Below are 19,932 nucleotides of genomic sequence, written 5' to 3'. Positions count from 1 at the left end.
GCAAATTACTTTCACTTGAGTCTAGTGATTTAGCCTAAATTTAGAATCTAGCATATTCCTAGAGTAATCTAGACAAGATATCGAGATCATTAAATTGACTAAAATTCACGGAGTTTTCAGATTAGGTGTGAATTATCTTCACTAGATCTAACTTAGATCTAAATGTAGAGATACTATTACTAGCTATAGAGATGATTTACAGACTTTCCATGCGAAATTAGTCCTACTGTTACAAGAAGACTTCAGGTGAGAGAGGGCCCGGAGGGGTGTAGCCTACAAATTAGTCTGGTAATTGCTCTAATTATAAACAATAGTCATTACAGACTAGATCTAGCGCGTCTTCAGTCGTAACAACAAAAGGAAACAACCATTTCTACGCTGCCTTCAGAAAAATAATACCAGTTGAAATGCTTGTTTGAGCCAAGGCCATCTTCAATCACGAGGTTGCACTTCACAAGTGGGTGAAAGGCGGTGTAGACGCATCACTGGTCAGCTCATTATAAAAGCAGCCCGTAACGCCATGCGATTAGAATGCCTAGTTACGCTGTTGATTCCCCCCCCCCTCCCATTTTTAGCAAGAAATAAGCAAAATTTTATATTATATACAAAAATATTGGGTAAAAAGTTTAGGAGAGTGGACAAAATTTTAGGAGAATTTTGGCAATTTTTAGGAGAATTTTAGGATACTTCATTTTTTTAGGAGTGCTACAAACCCTGGTATGAATATGTTGGGTTACTGGCATAGCTGTGGGTGTAGGAAAAGCCTTCTTGACAAATATCATTAATATGGCAGCCACCTGATTTAAGACTCTTGCTTGTGCTTATAATTGAATTTCAGATGCGATTTAAGTGCTGCTTCAACCGTGTTTGAAATTATTTATTAACTTGTTTTTTACAATGATGACAAAACGCCAAGATTTGTACTTCTAGAAATCTAGATCTACAGATATCTTTTTCAAGCCCAGTATGGCACAGTGCATTATTAAGCTTAAAAATGTCTTTTAAATGATGTTTACGATGTCTTAATAAGGCATTTTAGTACAAACTAGGTTATAGATCTAAATATATATATATCATATATATATACAGAGAGATAGAGTATGAGGCAATAGACTATAAATACATATGACAGAAGTGAATCTACTTCTTTTAATACAATCTAAATAATTTTTAATTAACTCAGATATAATTTATTAGCAATTACATAGTGGTGTTCATTGACGGTGCTCAGTGTCCAATGAAGGGGAAAGCACAGTATAGGAGAATGAAGTGACCCAATTTATTTTAAAATAAAATCTTGACTTATGAGTGGTAATTCAAAGGAACTCAGCTATTTTTATTGTCCATTAGTTGAAGAATAAGAATCCTCTTTCAGTTTTTTTGTAAGTTAAACCTTCACAAAATAAAAAAAAAATATAAAAATTTGACCTTCTATAGTAAAGTGTGAAGCTCTATCAGCCCCGATTTGTACAGAGGTTCGATTGGTTCACTCACCGTTTTTCTTTACTTCCGACACATACTATTTCCTTTTCCTTGTAAAGACTAATTTCATGATGAGGTCAAACTCAAGAGATGTGTAATTATTATTTTTTACTACCAGGTAGTGAAGGAAATGGGTCATGGGCTTATGGCTATTTTTAAGTCTGATGGCTCATTAGCTCAAAGAGACTATTTGAAGTTGTGAAAGGTGGCAATATATGACTTTATAGTGAAAATTAAAGATTAAAACATGTTTTAGATATATATATTTTCTTTCATCTGATCGAGCCTTCCATCAGCCTGATCAAGCTTACTAACTAGGGGAGAAATCAGATCGAGGGAAAATACGCTTGGTGATACCCAAACTACACCTCTTTGACCTCATATGTAATTTTAACTAAGCCTAGTGATACATTAAATCAGACCTATTTTTATAGACAAAAGGACGATGAATTTAGAGATACCATCAGACTCAGTTTTTTTATAGGTCAGACTGTTACGGTGCTATAAAAATCCAAACATGAAAATTGCTGCCAGGGGGCTTAATTATCTTAAGTTAATGCGATCGAAGTTCGCACTTTACTCTAGATAGATATGTGAAAATCCGTAAGACCGTAAGTAAAAAAATGGCATCAAATTTTGAGATCCGTTTTTCTTACTTTCTGTACACATAGGCTCTTGATTGAAATCAATTATGATTTTAAATCCATTGAAATCGTTGCTAAAAGAGGTAACTGTGGATACATTTTATATTGAGGAACATTTTTTTCATGTGGATATTGATTATAATGTTGAAACTTAAATTTGCACTGCTCCCTATGGGATTTTTACTTTTTTTGAAAACTAAACTATTTTAAGACTAAAATCTTGCCTAAGCTAGTAGATATAGCAGTTAAGTATCTATCTAAAAAGCTTTTATAGAGTTTATTTTATATCTTCTATTTTTTATAATTTTAAAGTGCATTTGAAAAAAAAATTGTTTCAGACGATTTTGATCCCACTTAAAAAATATTTTGTTATTTTTTTGCCATCACAACACCGCCATTTTGTCCTCACCCATTGACATTTCTTGTAGCTCTAGACCCGATAATTGTTTATTTCATTAATATTTACATTCTAAACAAGTGAAGTTCATAAATATAAATGAAATCAGATTTGTGAGCTAGAAATTTACTACAAATACTAGATCTACTATTAAATTTCTAATTTAATAATTAGATCTATCGTCTACGAAACTCAATTCCAACTTTTAAACTTTTTGAGCCAGGGGGGGGGGGGGGGGGGTCGCTCTCATCTCATCTGCTCCATGTCAACAATGTTAGGTCAAAACGACACACAAAAATTCATAACTTTCTAACTGTTAAACATACAGTCATAATTTATACACCATGATGGGGAAAGTTCTTTCAAAGTATTTTAATGATGTAGATCTACTAATTCTAAGGAAAAATTTTTTCAAAGATGAATTTTTTATTTCACATCCCTATACTCTACTAGACTCTAGTTCCCAAAAGTAGGTGATCAGAATTCAGATAGATTATGATAGATGATAGATCTATAACTTAAAATCTAGATATGTGAAAATCAGTAACACCGAAAGTTAAAAAATGGCGTCAAAACTTGAGATCCGTTTTTCTTACTTTCTGTACATAGGCCCTGATTGAAATCGATTATGATTTTAAATCCATTGAAATCGTTGCCAAAATGGGTGAATATGGATACATTTTATATTGAGGAACATTTTTTTTCATGTGGACTTTTGAAAAAATGTGTATTACATTTTCTTACTTTTTTTTAACTTGGAAGGTATATGTATTTTTTTATTTTTACTGATACTCATTTCAGGTAAGGTCCAAGATTTTTTCTCACGTAATAGAGTATATATCTGGCCATATTTCTGCCAAGTTTTATCACGATTCTTTGTTTGATCGATTATAATGTTGAAACATAAGTTTGCACTGCTCCCTATGGGATTTTTATTTATTATTTTTTTAATGAAAACTAAACTATCCAATGAATAAAATCATGCATAGGCTAGTAGATAAAACAATTATGCATGTGTCTAAATAGTTTTAAAAGAGTTTTTACGTTTTAATCTATTCCTTTTTATAATTTTAAAGCCAATTTGAAAAATAATTGTTTCAGACGATTTGATCCCACTTTTTAAATATTTTGTTATTTTCTGCCATCACAAACCCATTTTGTCCTCACCCCTCTGACATTTCTTGTAGCTATAGACCCGATAATTTGTTTATATCATCAATATTTACATTCTAAACAAGTGGAGTTCATAATTATAAATTTATTTAAATTTACTACGAATACTAGATCTACTATTAAATTTCTTGGTAATTCTGCAGGAGTTCAAGGGGCAGCCATCTATGTTATTGTTTAGACTGTAATCTTGTATCTTGGGTTTATATCTCCGATTTGGGTTTTTGTTTGTTTTTATTTTTGAAGCTAAAAATATGCTAGATCTAGCTATACCGGTATCATCTAGTCCTAATAAGTCTATTAATTAGACTCATAATCTAACTGCTAGAACTATACTAATTACTATATTAATATGACAAGGTTCTTAAAGGCAATAAAGGTCAATTAATTTTTGGTAATAATTGTAAACTGCTGATATTTATTGTAGGCCTAATTAAATTTAGATTCTCTACTATAATATCAAAATAATTCAGAATAGATATAGACAATATTTAACAATTAAAAAGAAGACAGAACAATAAGAAACGTATTGTATTGACATCAAGTCAAAATTAAAAGAAAAAATAGCATTGCTTTGAAAACACAGAAGTAATGTTAATTCTTGGTATTTTTTAAGACACTATCTTGGGATTTTATTGGAACATAAACAATAACAAAATAGTAACAAAGATGGCTGCCCCTTGAACTCCTGCAGAATTACCAATTTCTTACTTAATAAGTAGATTTATCCTCTACCAAACTCAATTCCAACTTTTTAACTTTTTTTTAGAGGGAAGTGGGGGGGGGGGGGGGAGGGGGGTCTTGCTGGCTGAGTGAGCGAGACGCTCTCACCTTACTTGCTCCAGTCCATGTCAACTTATGCTAAAAAAAATAACTTTCTAACTGTTCAACTTAAAGTTATAATACTTATAAAGTCATAATTTATGGTAGATTCTTATAACTGAACACCGACTTTCGGGAACTAGATCAATTTTTTATTTTATTTTTTTATTTGGTGAAGGTTTAACTTACAAAAAAACTGAAAGCAGATTCTTATTCTGCAACTAAATGACTATAAAAATAGCTGTGTTCCTTTGTATTACCACCCATAGTCAAGATTTTATTTTAAAATAAATTAGGTCAGTTCATGCTCCTATTTTGAACGCAGTTTTTGGGCTTTCTCCTTTAGTTGAACAGTGAGCACCGGTGTTGAACACCACTATGTAATTGCTAATAAATTATATCGGTGTTACTTAAAAATTATTTAGATTGTAGTAAAAGAAGTAGATTCAATTTTGCAATATGTATTTATAGTCTATTTCCTCATATACTCTCTCTCTTTCTCTCTTTATATATATATATATATATATATGAGTGTTTCTCCAGTACTGGTGCCAAAAAGTGTCACATTATGCTAAAAATTAAAGTTGAAGTTTTTGGTTTCATTTCAACAGTATTCACTTCTTCAACCAGTTCACTTTAAGAATTTATCAATAGAAAATGAATTGCAAGATGTAGATTTTGACAGCAGTGTCTATTCAAGGGGTACCCCCTTTTGCGTCACAGGTGCATCACCGGGACACCACTTGATAATTTAACAACGACCAATTGATAAATTCATTGTATTTTAGCATAATATAACTGTCCTTATTGATATTAGTCTTTAGATACTGAAATTTATGCTTTTGCATAGAAAAAGTGGATTTGAGCTCAATTCAAAAATTGGGACACCGTAGCACCTGTGACACTACAAGTTGAAGTTTTTTTAAAAGATATTCTGTGAGAATATAGAAATTATTTTATTTTTGCACTAAAGTGATCCATTAGACTTATTATTAAGTTCACTATTCTAGTCATAAAGTACCCATTTGTAAAAATGCTGCTTTAATTTCACAAAATGTCGCGGGTGCTTCATGGGACACCATTTTTTTAAATAATGTTTATAAGTTTACATTTTTGTCTTATCTGTGCACAAGTGAATGATCATTATTATTTTTAATTATTGACAAATATATATTTTATATCCTTTGTTAGTTTTAACACACAGAAAAAGGTTTGAAAAAAAAAAAAGAAAAGAAAACACATAAAACTGTACACAAATTTTATTTGACAAATTCAGAAATCAAAACATTCCAACTGTATGTCCTGCACTTCTGGATATACAAATATATTTCTTTTATTTCTGTGCCTTTTAAAAAAATTATTTCTGTGCTGATTATCCAGGACTTCTATCACAACTCCTGTTAGAAAAAATTACCAGCAATGTTGAAAAGTTAATACTTCAATCTAAAACATACATTGAACTTGTTTATTGAAATTAAAAGGTACACAGTGCAAAAAATTATACCTGGATAGAATATTTCCCCATACTTAACAATCACACAGCTATTTACAATGTACTTTTGATGAGTGAAGGAAATTGTTTGGGCCTGAAAAAACAACAACATGAGGCTGAAATACTTAATTTCTAAAATGAGTCTAAAATTATTTTAGCAGGGTATATTATTAAAAAACAACTTATACAATACAGGTAACATAAGATTCAATGAAAATGTTTAAAATGTTTATATGTAAAAGCTCTTTACCTTTGAATTTGAGCATATGGGACTGACATCCAAAGAGTCTTCAAGATTTGACTGAGATTGCACTACTGAAGAAAAAGAAACAATTTCATTTAGAAATCAATTAGGTAATTTTAAAATGAATAATGTTTTTTTCTCAGATAATTGTAAAGTGCTATTTAAAAATAAATAAATACAAGTACTTACCATTTTGTTTCTGAAGTTTGAACACCTTCCAAGAGCCAACATATTTCATCATGCAGGCACTGACTGCCATATGAATTTCTGCATGGATAGCAGAAACAGTTTCTATTTCTGTAAGCAATAGTGTTAGGTGTAATACCTCTCACTAGGTCATTGAAAGATCCTTCTTTATTTACTGGTCGCCACTTTGATACCTTTTGCAGTGTACCATCACTCTGAACATACTCATCCGTCATCTTTGACCACATACTATACTCCACTCTGCTAATTCATCCGTGCAATTTTTTAAAGGCTCAATACTTGTTAATTAAATCCACACCACAGTTGCTACATGATCTTTCAATGCACTGCAGCTTATGAAAACAATTGGCATTAGTTCTTGGGCATAGAGTTAAGTCAAGTGATGAGGCTGGATTTATTAATGTCAGCTCTCTGTGTCCTTTTTTGATCAGAAATTTATTAATGCCCTCTATATAAAGAAAAATCTTCAAACAGAACTCACATAAGCAAGACTGCATCTTATGTTAAGTAGCTTTTGCATGAAACGTTTTCCTGTTTGAGCACTAACAGATGATTGAGAGGGATCAGTTCTTGAAACATCCCCTCTACTGTAAAAAATGAATATTGTTTCCAAGGCATTTTGTGCAATGCAATCACTTCATTTTTTTTCTTGCAATTTGTTCTGATTTGCACTTGGACATAAAACTTCTTGACCAAATGTTAGAAATGAGTAGCACAACCTCTGAGTTTGTTGTACTTACTAAGGGTACTGCAGAGTACTTGTCTATGAGCACTAGACATCTGACTTTTTTTTTTGCTGGTGGAGTGTAGTTAGGTTTTGATACTTTCTTTAATGTTGTTTAGAAAGATGAGCTTTCTTCTCTCAGGTAGGCGCAGAAAGCGTATGTCATGGACAGCTTTACTTTTTCTTGGGGAGCATATTTGTGTGAGACCATCAAAAACTGCAGCATATTTCTTGGGTGACCTAGGCAATTTCATCAAAGCCCTTGAAACAGCCATTCTTTTTGCCACTGGAGTCTGGAATCCAGTACCTAGTGATTCACCAACCTCTGCTGAGATGACATTAAGTGGACTATTAGCTTGCTGTTTTCTTTCTTTGCGTTTTCTGTTTATCCAAGCTTTTTCATGTGGGCTTAACTAGGCCCTGTATGCAGCTTTTCTCAACCTTTCCTTTTCTCTCCGCTCTAAAACAGTAACACGTGTTAGAGACTCAGGCTTTGATGCTTGTAAATTTAGAGTCTTTCTTGGCTTGTAGACGCCTTGAAACTCTAACAGATACTCCATTACTGAAATCTGTAATTTATAAAAATGTATAAGTATCTAAATAAATAGATCTATTATATATAATATAGGCCTACTAATAAATTTCATTAACATATATTATATATTGGTGCATTATTTAAATCTAGTCTAGTAATGCCCATAATTGCTTGATAGGGATAGACTCAATCAATAGTATAGGACTAGTACTGTTAATTATATTAACTTAAGTTATAATCATTCAGTGGTAGACTGAAAGAACTGAATACAATATAATTGAATATACTGTATAAACAATACAATGGAAATTAAGTGCAGGTTAAACCAAACTTTGTTTTAGATACAATCTACATTTTAATATAGAATAGGTCTATAATATAGAGTCTAGATTTAGTCTCTAGATATTTTTCTAGATACTGGTCAATTTAAAGAAAAATATATTTTTAAATCTAAAATTAGATTCTAAATCTAGTCATTAATGATCTAGTCTAGAGTCACTAGTCTAGATTCATAAAAGATCTAATGATTTCTAATCTAATAATCTAGTTTAGATCTAAATCTAGATATTGAATTAGATCTAGACTGACTAGACTATTCTACTCTACTCTAGGTCTAGATCAAGACTCAAGAGTAAATCTAGCTATAATATAATGAATTACATAATTAGATCTAGGTCTAGATCTAGAGTAAATCTAGATTTAGGTCTAATCAGTCTAGATTTCTAGATCTAGAGTTAAGCTCTTTAAAGTTTTAAAGACAAGTGTCCGAGATGCGCCTCAAACGAAAGATCAAATAGTTCTAAATCTTATTTACAGTAATAAGTAAATTTTAATTATTTAATATTTCTTAAACAGTACCGCTTTATTTCTTTTAGATGTAGCTAATATTATCTGACACTGTAAAATCTTTAACAAATTATCACTAAAATCTATTTGGACTTAACAGACGCAAACTAGGACACCATTTGTAAACAAACGGAGTAGTGTCCACTGAAACGCCCCAAACGATGTAAAGTAAAATTACAAAAATATAAAATGAAAGATGTCAAAAAATGTTCATTTAAAATGATTAATTATGAAAATAGTTTATTACATATATTAAAATCATTTAATCTTAATTAAAACTTCCATGAATACAGAAAACGTAACAAATCCTGAACTCACATTAGACGCTACATGTGACGCCATAATTTATGCATGGAAAACACCAGCACGGGGTCCCATGGAGCGCCTCAACGCCTAATCCAATTTACTTCTCAAAATAAAAACAAATTAATTATTTTAAATCCCTACACACGTCTACTATTACATCAACATAATTGTTTTAGAAATATAAACTTTTTGTTTAGTAACAGGCTTTAAAATTGATTAATTTTACGATTTAAGACTAAATTGTGTTCAAGACGCTTCACGTGACGTCATGATTGAGTGGTTAAATTTAGTAACCTCGTAATAAAAAAAGCACTTCGATTAGGATATTGCAATCAAAGTTATTTGTAATAAGCTTAAATTTCAGTAGAATAATGAAATATCTACGTACCTGATGGGTTGTTGATTCACAAAAGATCACAAAAAACAGATTAAATGAGGTTTTTGTGCAAGATTGCCGGCGATTGATCGTGTCGACGCTTGAGGCGCATCACTGGTTAATTGTGGGACACGCTATTGTTTACGTACTCCTGTTAATTACTACGCTATTATTTCCAGCGGAAACAGCACTTCTTTTGTTCTACACAATACCTGTGATGCTCAAAAGAACTCTCATTCATAAAAAGTAGTGTTGTGGGAAAAATAATCCCATTCTTAACACACGCAGCACAGGCGCTTCATCTGGGACACCTCGACCTATTTTAAGCTCGTTATGCATGTTTAGAAAGCTTTTAACAAAAAAAAATACTTTAAAAGAAATCTTTAATGCTTGTTGTAACAGAAATGCAATGTTGAGCATATTATTTATTTCTTGTTTACAATTCATAGAGAATTGTAATTCCGTATAAAGTGGGACACATCGCGATGCGCCTCAAACGCCTTTTTGTGTCCGTGTTTAATCAATATTTTGATAACCTTGAGAAAAACTAAATAATGACATTGAAATATGAGGATCTTGTTAACATATTCCAACAAAGATGGAAGTTTTATGCCCCTTGGTTTTAGTACGATATTAATTCAATCATACCATGGTGTTCCGTGTTACATCAAAAGCCGCCATTTTGGGTAGTAATTTCACACATTTTTTACAATTTCAATATTTCCCTAGCACCTTATGAGCTCAAAATATCAAAATTTATAGATTAACCATTTCTTAATGCAATGTAATGCAAATTGTCACATTTGAATAACAATCTTATGAAATACGGACTTTTTAGTGAACCAACACCTAGTTGTAACCAGTACTGGAGAAACACTCAAATATATATCGTGTATAGTTTATTTATTTAAATACCTATATAATCTATGTGTAGAAACAGACAGAAATAAATTTTATATAGATTATAGAGCTATAAATTAATTATTTTAATTTAATAAACATGATATTTTCTACTAGGCTACATGTATTTTCTCTCTGTCTTTCTTTTAACTCCCATCCAAGGACCCTCTTCTTGTTTTCATAATTTGGATGTTCGTTTTGTGACACCTTAACATCCCCTCCCTCCCATAGATGCTTATAATTCTTTTCATGACTCTCTCCCCCTTCCCTCCACTGCCTGTTGGATAGTTTGTGACACTACTCGCTGAGTGTATACCTCTCCTTACCGCCAGCTTATCTTGCGTGATCACATGCAGTGGGCATGGTCTCTGGCTTCAAATTAGCAGCCCACACTTTTTCTTTCATTATATATTCGTTATATATTCTAGATATCTCTATCTAGGTCATGTTTATTCATTGAAAAAATCATAGATTTATTAATCCCAATAATATATTTCTTAATACGATTTTGCTGTGTTCAAAAAGGAGAATGAGCTGAATTCATTATTATTTGTTTGGAACCCCCTTTTTTAATTTTATTTAACAAATGTGATTGGAATGTCTTTCTAAAGATGTTTGGAAGCTTATTTTGATATGCCCATCAGCCTACGATCAAACAGGCTCATGATATAGCCTTCATCCCTTATATGGGTATGAATTGCCGGGGGAGGTTAAAACAACAGCTTAACATACATGGTTACCGAGAATCTAAATAACTGCCATCTGCTTTGGAAAAACGGAAAAAAATTACCAGAACTTATCTAAAATTGGACATGCGCAGTCCCGAATCGTCGATTTTAGCTCCAAACATAAAAACAAATGAATTACAAACAAAAAAAAGCGACCCGTTTAGAAAGGAGAATTCGATGGGGTGTTCAAACTATAAGAGCCTCCTCTATACATCATTGGAAAGTTCTTTCAAAGTATTTTAATGATGTACAGTACTAACAAAAAATTTTTTCAAAGATAAATTTATTTCACATCCCTATTTTTCTATAGTGGCTATAGAAAAAGAATAGAATTCTAGACTAGTTACAATCTAGATCTAATTCTAAATCTAGATCTAGTCTAGGCCTAGTAATGTAAGTAAGTTAGTAATGTAATCTTTTAATTTTATGATAAATTTATGATAATTTTAAATTTATCTAGAGGAGGCTCTTATAGTTTGAACACCCCATCGGATTCTCCTTTCTAAACGGGTCGATTTTTTTTGTTTGTAATTCATTTGTTTTTATGTTTGGAGCTAAAATCGACGATTCGGGACGGAGCATGTCCAATTTTAGATAAGTTCCGATAATTTTGTTCCGTTTTTCCAAAGCAGATGGCAGTTATTTAGATTCTCGGTAACCATGTATGTTAAGCTGTTGTTTTAACCTCCCCCGGCAATTCATACCCATATAAGGGATGAAGGCTATATCATGAGCCTGTTTGATCGTAGGCTGATGGGCATATCAAAATAAGCTTCCAAACATCTTTAGAAAGACATTCCAATCACATTTATACCGTTAGCTGTTAAATAAAATTAAAAAAGGGGGTGTCCAAACAAATAATAATGAATTCAGCTCATTCTCCTTTTTGAACAAAATCGTATTAAGAAATATTATTGGGATTAATAAATCTATAGATGATTTTTTCAATGAATAAACATGACCTAGATAGAGATATCTAGAATATATAACTTATGAATGAAAGAAAAAGTGTGGGCTGCTAATTTGAAGCCAGAGACCATGCCCACTGCATGTGATCACGCAAGATAAGCTGGCGGTAAGGAGAGGTATACACTCAGCGAGTAGTGTCACAAACTATCCAACAGGCAGTGGAGGGAAGGGGGAGAGAGTCATGAAAAGAATTATAAGCATCTATGGGAGGGAGGGGATGTTAAGGTGTCACAAAACGAACATCCAAATTATGAAAACAAGAAGAGGGTCCTTGGATGGGAGTTAAAAGAAAGACAGAGAGAAAATACAAGTAGCCTAGTAGAAAATATCATGTTTATTAAATTAAAATAATTAATTTATAGCTCTATAATCTATATAAATTTATTTCTGTCTGTTTCTACACATAGATTATATAGGTATTTAAATAAATAAACTATACACGATATATATATATATATATATATATATATATATATATATATATATATATATATATATAAAGAGAGAAATAGAGAGAGTATATGAGGAAATAGACTATAAATACATATTGCAAAATTGAATCTACTTCTTTTACTACAATCTAAATAATTTTTAAGTAACACCGATATAATTTATTAGCAATTACATAGTGGTGTTCAACACCGGTGCTCACTGTTCAACTAAAGGAGAAAGCCCAAAAACTGCGTTCAAAATAGGAGCATGAAGTGAACTAATTTATTTTAAAATAAAATCTTGACTATGGGTGGTAATACAAAGGAACACAGCTATTTTTATAGTCCTTAAGTTGAAAAATAAGAATCTGCTTTCAGTTTTTTTGTAAGTTAAACCTTCACCAAATAAAAAAATAAAATAAAAAATTGACCTAGTTCCCGTAAGTCGGTGTTCAGTTATAAGAATCTACCATAGATCTAGATCTAGTAATATCTACTACTACTGTACTGTAATTGTAGGTCTAGATCTCTAACTTAGACTGCTTCTGAAACATTATTCTTTAACTACTTCCAGCGCAATTAGATTAGTATATATTATCTACCTCGAATTCCGACCATAGCTGTTTACTGTCAATAAACTGGTAATAGAACGTCGACCCAGACTTCGCATTAATCCACACCTTATGTAGGTTGCCATCTTTTAAGGTGACTTTTTAAAAAAGTATGATCATATATAAACAGAGAGATGTTCTAATAATAAATTGAAAAATAATTCGAAAGAAATATTTCTATAGATGCATATTCTACTTTGTAAAGAATGTAAAAAATAATGCTGTATTGAAATTCTTTTATACTCTTAAGACTTTTGAGTTAAATTATAAAGATCATATATCTTTAGTTCTTTTTTTATATAAAATTTTTTAAAATGTTTACTAATTTTATCTAAAACGTAGACATTTTTAAAGAAGACGAACATTCTTTAGTCTAAGAGTACAGTTTGGTAAAGTTTTTTTTTTTTGTTGGTTTCCTGTAGAAACATATAGATCTAGATCTATACATAGATCTAATTGGGAACACATCCTTTCCATTAGCATTTTTTGTGCATCTCTTGATCTATTTTTTGTTGTTGTTATTATTAATTAAAAACCTAAATATTATAGGTCTGTTAACCCTAAAAAAAAAAAAAAAAAAAGATTCGATTGCTTAGATCTATTATCATAATCTAAATCAGTGGTCTTCAACGGGGGCGATATCGCCCCCTAGGGGGCGTTTTCGAGATTTTGGGGGGCGCTGAGAGCCAAAGGGGCGGTAGGGGGGCGCTGAGCACAAAATGGGGCGGTAAGGGGCGCTGGACATAAAGGCGGAAAGAAGAAATTTAAGGTGCTCTGAAACAAAACAAATTAAAAAATTCTTCAACATTTAAGCTTGGAAACTAAATATAGACAAATTATAAATAACTTGCTTCTAATTTAAGAACAGAAACAGCGTTAGAAAAGGAGTTCGGGAATCCCATTTTCTATTTTTAAATTCTTTCTCTTTGCTGTGATTGGAGAGTATTAATGTCCTTGGATCTGGCGCGTATAAACGTTGAAGATTTGATAAACAAACTAGGTAATACGCCTTTTAGATTATAGTTTATTTTATCTACATATGTCAATATATAGTTATGTAAATGTTAATTGCAAAAAAAAAACAATACTGGTAACATTTAATAGAATAATTTAACTTTTTAAAAACAAAAAACATTGATAAAATGTTGTTACGAAATCTCACTGGTATGTCATGTAATATTTCCTTGAGATTTAGTGAATTTCCACTAGAAAAACAGTATGTTCTACTTTGATCGCATTTTCAGATGAGGTTATGAGACCAAGTCGGCTTCACGAACATATAGCGATATCCAGATATAATTTAAGAATATTCACGAACAATTCTAAAAATCTACAATTAAAACAATATTAAAAACAAAAAACGGCAAAGCAGGATATGCTTTAGTGGCCTCTTAGAAAAATGCATAGCTTTTTGAAAATTCTTATAATATTGTTGAAAATTTGATTAAAACTAAATTTATTTAAAACATATGTAACACAAAAATACTTTTTTTTCTGTTAGAGATGAAATATTATTTCAAAATTATCTAGTTATTTAGCTTCTGAGGACATATAGGAAACCATCAGTGGTTGGACGCTACAATGGCTTTATAGGTAATATAGAATAAAGAACAAATCTATTCACTATTCACATTGTGAGTTATGATACACAAGAAAAGTTTAGATCGCAATTTCATTTCTATTTCAATCTAATGATAAAACTGTAAATAAAATACAAACCCATGCCGAAAATAATCTCATCTTTCAACAGTTTGGTGAAATAAATGATGAAAAAGGTGTTAGACTCTTGTTGTAAAGTTCGCTGGATTTCGAAAGGGGTTTGTTAATTGTTATGGTTCGTTTTTTTAAGCTCTTAAATAATTTTTTTTTTTGAGAAACAGGAAGATTCAACAGTTGGCGATGACTTAAAGCAGGCTAATAAAAAATATTTTCCATGCTAGGCATCTAACACAAATGAATGAAACGAACCTCTGACTGCTAGGAAAGAAATTGACTTTTATTGATTATATCATTTTCTCTTTTATCGAGGAATTAAATCTATTTTAAAGAGTTTTACACTATCACATAACTTGTTTGTTGACAAATGAATTACTGCCCAAGGACACCGATATATATTCAATTCACATAACAATGCTCTATGAAGAAATTAATATTCGCTTCTAAAATTAAAAGTATATATATATAAATGACAATTATTAAACGTCTGTTACGGACGTTCAAATCAAGTTGCATGAAAAAATAGATTTACAAAACTATGTCTTCAGTAAAAAGAATGTAAACATAGGAGGCACACAGTGGCGTAGCTAGGGTGGGGGGGGGGGGAGGGGGGAAATTTGAAAATCCACCGGACTCCCATTTAAGAGGGGGGGGGGCAAATTAGTGCTTTTTTAATTAATTAAATTAAATATTACGCAAAATGCAGCGGCCCCCAAAGATGTCAAGCCCCCTGGCCCTCCAAACAATGAAAATTCCTAGCTACGTCCCGGAGGCACAACAGAGATGTGGCTGCATTTAAATGTTTCGTTAAAATTCCAAAACTGTGGTCGAAATAGGAATTATGTTTTAGCTTTTCAGTAAACCTACATGGTTAACCTAGATTTAGTACGTAACAAAGTTAATGAATAAGCAAAGAAATAGACAGGATGTAGCGACTAGAGAAGACCTTCGCCTTGCCTTGGCTAACTTAAAGCTTGAAATTTCTAATATTGTCAGACTGCAGGAAGCACAAGGTTAGCTTAATTTCATTTTGTAGTGAATTCAGCAATAATAATATTTATATTAAAAAAATAACTATATTTACAATTAAACCTAAAAACAGTAGGCCCTAATAGTCAAAAATTTAAACGGAGACTATTCTTAGGATTTGAAAGAAAGTCTTTACAATTAATTTTTGTGTGTAATCACTGCAAATTATTTGACATAAGTTTTTGCATAATTATAATATTGGCTGTTTGTTTTTTTGCCTTTAATTCCGAAGATTACGGCTTAGTCCAGAGTTTCACATAACTACGCAAACCCAACTGCGACCTACATATTTTCCCGAATTTTATGCAGACAAAGCCTTTGTATGCTGGTGTTCTATTTAAGTTTTCTTTCCGTCTTTTGCACCTGTCTTCAATAATGGCTTTTCTTTGAGTATCAAATGTTAGTCCCGCAATTTTTGTAAGAGCTCTCGAACTGTTTCTCTCAGAGGCTATCTGCTGCCAGAGAATGCTGCCAGGTACTTTCCTCTATGCCAGTGAGAGCGAAATGAATAAATCTTTATAGCGTTCACCGGGGAGGGGGCACCTCTGTAACTCAGTCCTCCTCAAAGCTCGTCAGTCATAGGCCAAGGAGTTCACAACAATCGCCTTTGGCATGCGGTCGTCTCCCAGTCGGGATAAGTGTTATTGACAGCATAACAATTAATAGATAGTTGATATTTTGTTCAAATTTGCCTTCTCACGCTTCTTTATAACTGTTTTTCTTAGAGGGGGGCGCTGGCGGATTTGTTTTAAAGAAAAAATTCGAAAAGGGGGCGGTAGGCCAAAAAAGGTTGAAGACCACTGATCTAAATCATGTCTAATATTGAATCATTAGTGAATGATATTAAAGTGGATAAGTTATTTAAAGTGGTAACCAATGGACGCCAGCAGTACGTTTGTTTAACTAAGACATATTTGAAAGTCTTTATTATTGAAGTTACCAACGGGAACGATTTATGGCTAATAAATTTAGATGACAGCAACATTGAAGAGTTAATTGAGCTGAATGATGTGGCATCGGTGGATACATTTTTACAAATAATAAGGTCAATAATTAGGCCCTAAACTAAAAATTCTTAGTATCTAATAAATAATCATTATCATGTCTTACTTACTTACTTAGACTTAGGTCCTCCCGCACCGTTCGGCGTATTGGGTGGCAAGCTGTCTCAATAAAGATCTGTCATTGGCAATGTCTGAAGCCTCTTCCCACCTGGTGTCCACTGTTCTGAGGTCCTCCATGAAGGTGTGGCGCCATCTGCCGGTCCCAAGCCTGGGTGAGAAAGGAGGGTTTGGCATGGGGCTAGCGACCCCAGCCTGTAAAACCACAATTGCTACAGAAACGGCAAATATATAAAGAAAACTATACATGTGGTGAGGGCGGCCAACCCCCGATGACGGTGTTGGATCAAACCTAAGTGGACGTCCAATGCCCGATACATGGCAAGCCCTTCAACACAAATAATCATGTCAAACATTTCTAAATTAGATGTCTTAAGGGACTTGTCTAAAGTTTTCCTAATGTATGGTATATCTCATGCTCAAAGATTATATATATATATACAATATTTATATTAGAATATAATATATTTGTAAGCAGCTTACTATTTCAGAAGTAGATTGATGGATGAACTACTCAGCCTCTTGTAATAATAGCTACATTCTAAGCTGAACCAGGCAATGCTTGTCATTTCATATCTAATAATAGTTATATCTACACTGATGAAACATTCTGACAACTTTCCACTTGGTCTCTCTTTCCTCTTGGAATTCCAGTTCAGTGCTTGTTGTTCCAGGACTTGCTTTGGACTATAAGTTTGTTTTTTTACAATCTTAGCTTCGTGGTTGTTCTCAGCCTTCTGGAGTCACTGACTGGCTGCCTAGTTGTGAGGTATATAATGATTGTGTGCTGATGGTATGGTGGCTGAGTGGTAAAGCGCTTGGCTTCCAAACTGAGAGGTCTCAGGTTCAAATCCCGGTGTAGACCTGGCATTTCATATTTAAGAATTTTTAAGCTGCCTCTGAGCCCACCCAATTCTAATGGGTACCTAACATAATTGGAAGATAGTAAAGCTGGTGGGTTGTTGTGCTGGTCATATGACATTAACCCTGTGTCACAGAAACAGATGACCTTTACATCGTCTGCCCCAAAGATCACAGGTTCTGACAGGGGTGCTTTACTTTTATTTTTATGTACTAGCACCTTCACTGGGTCTTGTCTCTAGAAGGGACACCTGTAACTTAAAAATAAAATATAGCTTACCGGTACTACACAATATTGTGTAATTTTATATCATATTAAATTTAATATGATGTATTTTCTTTCTCAGAAATGGCTTTTCATCCAGTGGCACCATTTCACTTGCCTGCATTGGAAACAAGATGCAACTAACTTTTGTCAAAGATACCTCATCTGTTACCTTAGATTTATTTGAACCAAAAGCATCAGAAAAGAAATTAGAATTACAGTCTGTGGTTTTATCCTTAGCCATGCGTGTGTCACAATTGGAAACAGAACTTTCCAATGCCAATGATCAAATCAAAGTTTTCAAAGATCAGAAAAGTTCAATAACTTCCATGATGGCATCGAGTCCAGCAAAAAACTCTATTACTGCTAAGGCCAAAGGGACTAAAGTTGGCATGAGTGTTGTCAATCCATCAAGCAGGAAGAGAAAAGCTGCAGCTGGTGTTGTGTTTGATACAAATTAGTTTCACTTTCATTGTAGCAAATGTTTTTTACTTAATTTTACTTAATTTTTTAAATATATTTGTTGTTAATAATCAACAGGTGAGCGAATGTTAAACATATATAAAGAAGTTAAACATATAAAGAAATTGATTTCTTATTTGGTTGTTAGGACTCAAAATGGTTATAATTTAAGAATCTGATTGGAAATAAAGTTGCACACTACACTTTTTAAAATTATCTGTACAAAAGTTTTTTTTTAATTTATTACTAACCAATGAATTAAAGTAAGACTGATCATTGATTTGGTTCTTTTGTGAATGACCTCAAGAGTTTTGCTGTGATCCAATAGGTCATTATTTTGGTCATGAGGGACTCATTAGTCTTGGCTGACTACATACCTAGGATACCTGAATCCAAACCTCTACCGCCTTACAGCTCTACCTAGGATACCTGAATCCAAACCTCTACCGCCTTACAGCTCTACCTAGGATACCTGAATCCAAACCTCTACCGCCTTACAGCTATACCTAAACAAGGGAAAGGCTTGGGAAGTCAACCCATGTGAAAATCAGGAGCCTTTACACAGTACAGAGTGATACACCTTGGCACAACCTGCAGCCCAGCAGTGTATGGGATACCTGCCATTCTTTTGGACGCATCAGCTGCATGAAAAGGGGGGGGGGGAATACTGTTTGGACAACCATAGCTTTCATCCGATTTTTTTAGATGATTAATAATAATAATTAAACTGGAGCATACCAAAATTAGGTAACTACAATTTTTAAGTTCTACAGTTGTATTTTTAGCTTAAGATAAAAGTTCACATATTGAGTTATATATATATATATATATATATATATATATATATATATATATACATTTATACAATAGGGCCTGCTGGTATTTAGTAATAATGATTTTATTATTAGATTAGAATATATCCTTAATAACAAAGAATTGTATAGACCTTATAAAATGCAAAGAAAATTATGGCTGTAATTATTTGAACATATTATTTTTCAGTTTTTCATAAATATGTATGTAAATATGTATAGATATACCAGTATATATATCTATGTTTGCTTGTAAATGATTGAAAAAAAAAAGTTTATTTATTAGCATTCTAGATTGTCATGGCTATTTGTGAAGTCTATGGCTGTGAATATGAAATGTATGCATATTTTTATGTCCACTATAAAATGGAATTTCATTGTTATTTACTGGTTCTAAAATATTGAAATTTTTAACAAAGGATAACATCAACAAATAAAAAAAATTATTACATTTTCAGCTTTTTTTTTTCTTTTTACCAGGACCAGGGCTGGCCTTAGGCCAATGCAACCTATGCGACTGCAGTGGGTCTCACACTTTATAGGCCTTGCGCAAATTCTAGGTGTAAATTATTAAATTAAACCATTATATTTTTAAACCATTATACAACTTATATTACAGGGTTCCTGAAACCTCCTGATTTTCCAGGAGCTCCTGGAAATCTCCTGAAATTACAAAATATATGAAAAAGTCCTGGAAATTTTAGGAAATTATTAAAAGCTCCTGAAAACTCATAAAAGTCTCCTGAAATACAGACAAAATTGTCATCATGGGGTGTCATTCA

General features: G+C 32.4%; 2 protein-coding genes and 1 long non-coding RNA gene across 3 annotated transcripts in view; 1 reads left to right on the top strand and 2 right to left on the bottom strand.

Moving 5' to 3' along the window:
- The window catches only part of LOC106059720 (leucine-rich PPR motif-containing protein, mitochondrial-like), a 57,188-nt gene extending 44,167 nt beyond the window's left edge, over window positions 1-13,021 (bottom strand). Inside the window, exon 1 of the mRNA XM_056024654.1 lies at window positions 12,876-13,021. Within this exon, the coding sequence (XP_055880629.1) occupies window positions 12,876-12,970 (95 nt within the window). The 5' untranslated portion in view covers window positions 12,971-13,021. The remainder of the gene's footprint in view (window positions 1-12,875) is intronic.
- On the bottom strand, window positions 6,153-9,378 carry LOC129925255 (uncharacterized). The gene is made up of 3 exons (XR_008777083.1): window positions 9,258-9,378; window positions 6,441-7,751; window positions 6,153-6,322 (listed from the first exon to the last, which is right to left on the bottom strand). It is a non-coding gene; the product is annotated as an uncharacterized LOC129925255 (long non-coding RNA).
- Window positions 13,022-16,438: 3,417 nt separating the features above from the next.
- Window positions 16,439-19,604, top strand: LOC106059725 (uncharacterized). The gene is made up of 2 exons (XM_013217412.2): window positions 16,439-16,674; window positions 17,959-19,604. Exons 1-2 carry the CDS (start codon window positions 16,442-16,444, stop codon window positions 18,335-18,337), a joined length of 612 nt encoding a protein of 203 aa, XP_013072866.2. The 5' UTR covers window positions 16,439-16,441; the 3' UTR covers window positions 18,338-19,604.
- The last annotated feature ends 328 nt before the right edge of the window (window positions 19,605-19,932 follow it).

Source organism: Biomphalaria glabrata, chromosome 3 (assembly GCF_947242115.1).
Source record: "Biomphalaria glabrata chromosome 3, xgBioGlab47.1, whole genome shotgun sequence".
NCBI classification, from domain to species: Eukaryota; Metazoa; Mollusca; class Gastropoda; family Planorbidae; genus Biomphalaria; species Biomphalaria glabrata.
The sequence above is the reverse complement of the archived record's forward strand: the minus strand, read 5'-3'. Positions and strand labels throughout refer to the sequence as shown.

Coding starts and splice junctions, on each gene's coding strand:
- LOC106059725 (XM_013217412.2), top strand. CDS start 16,442: ATGTCTAATATTGAATCATTAGTGAATGATATTAAAGTGGATAAGTTA. Junction 16,675..17,958: donor ACATTTTTACAAATAATAAG/GTCAATAATTAG, acceptor TTTCTTTCTCAG/AAATGGCTTTTCATCCAGTG.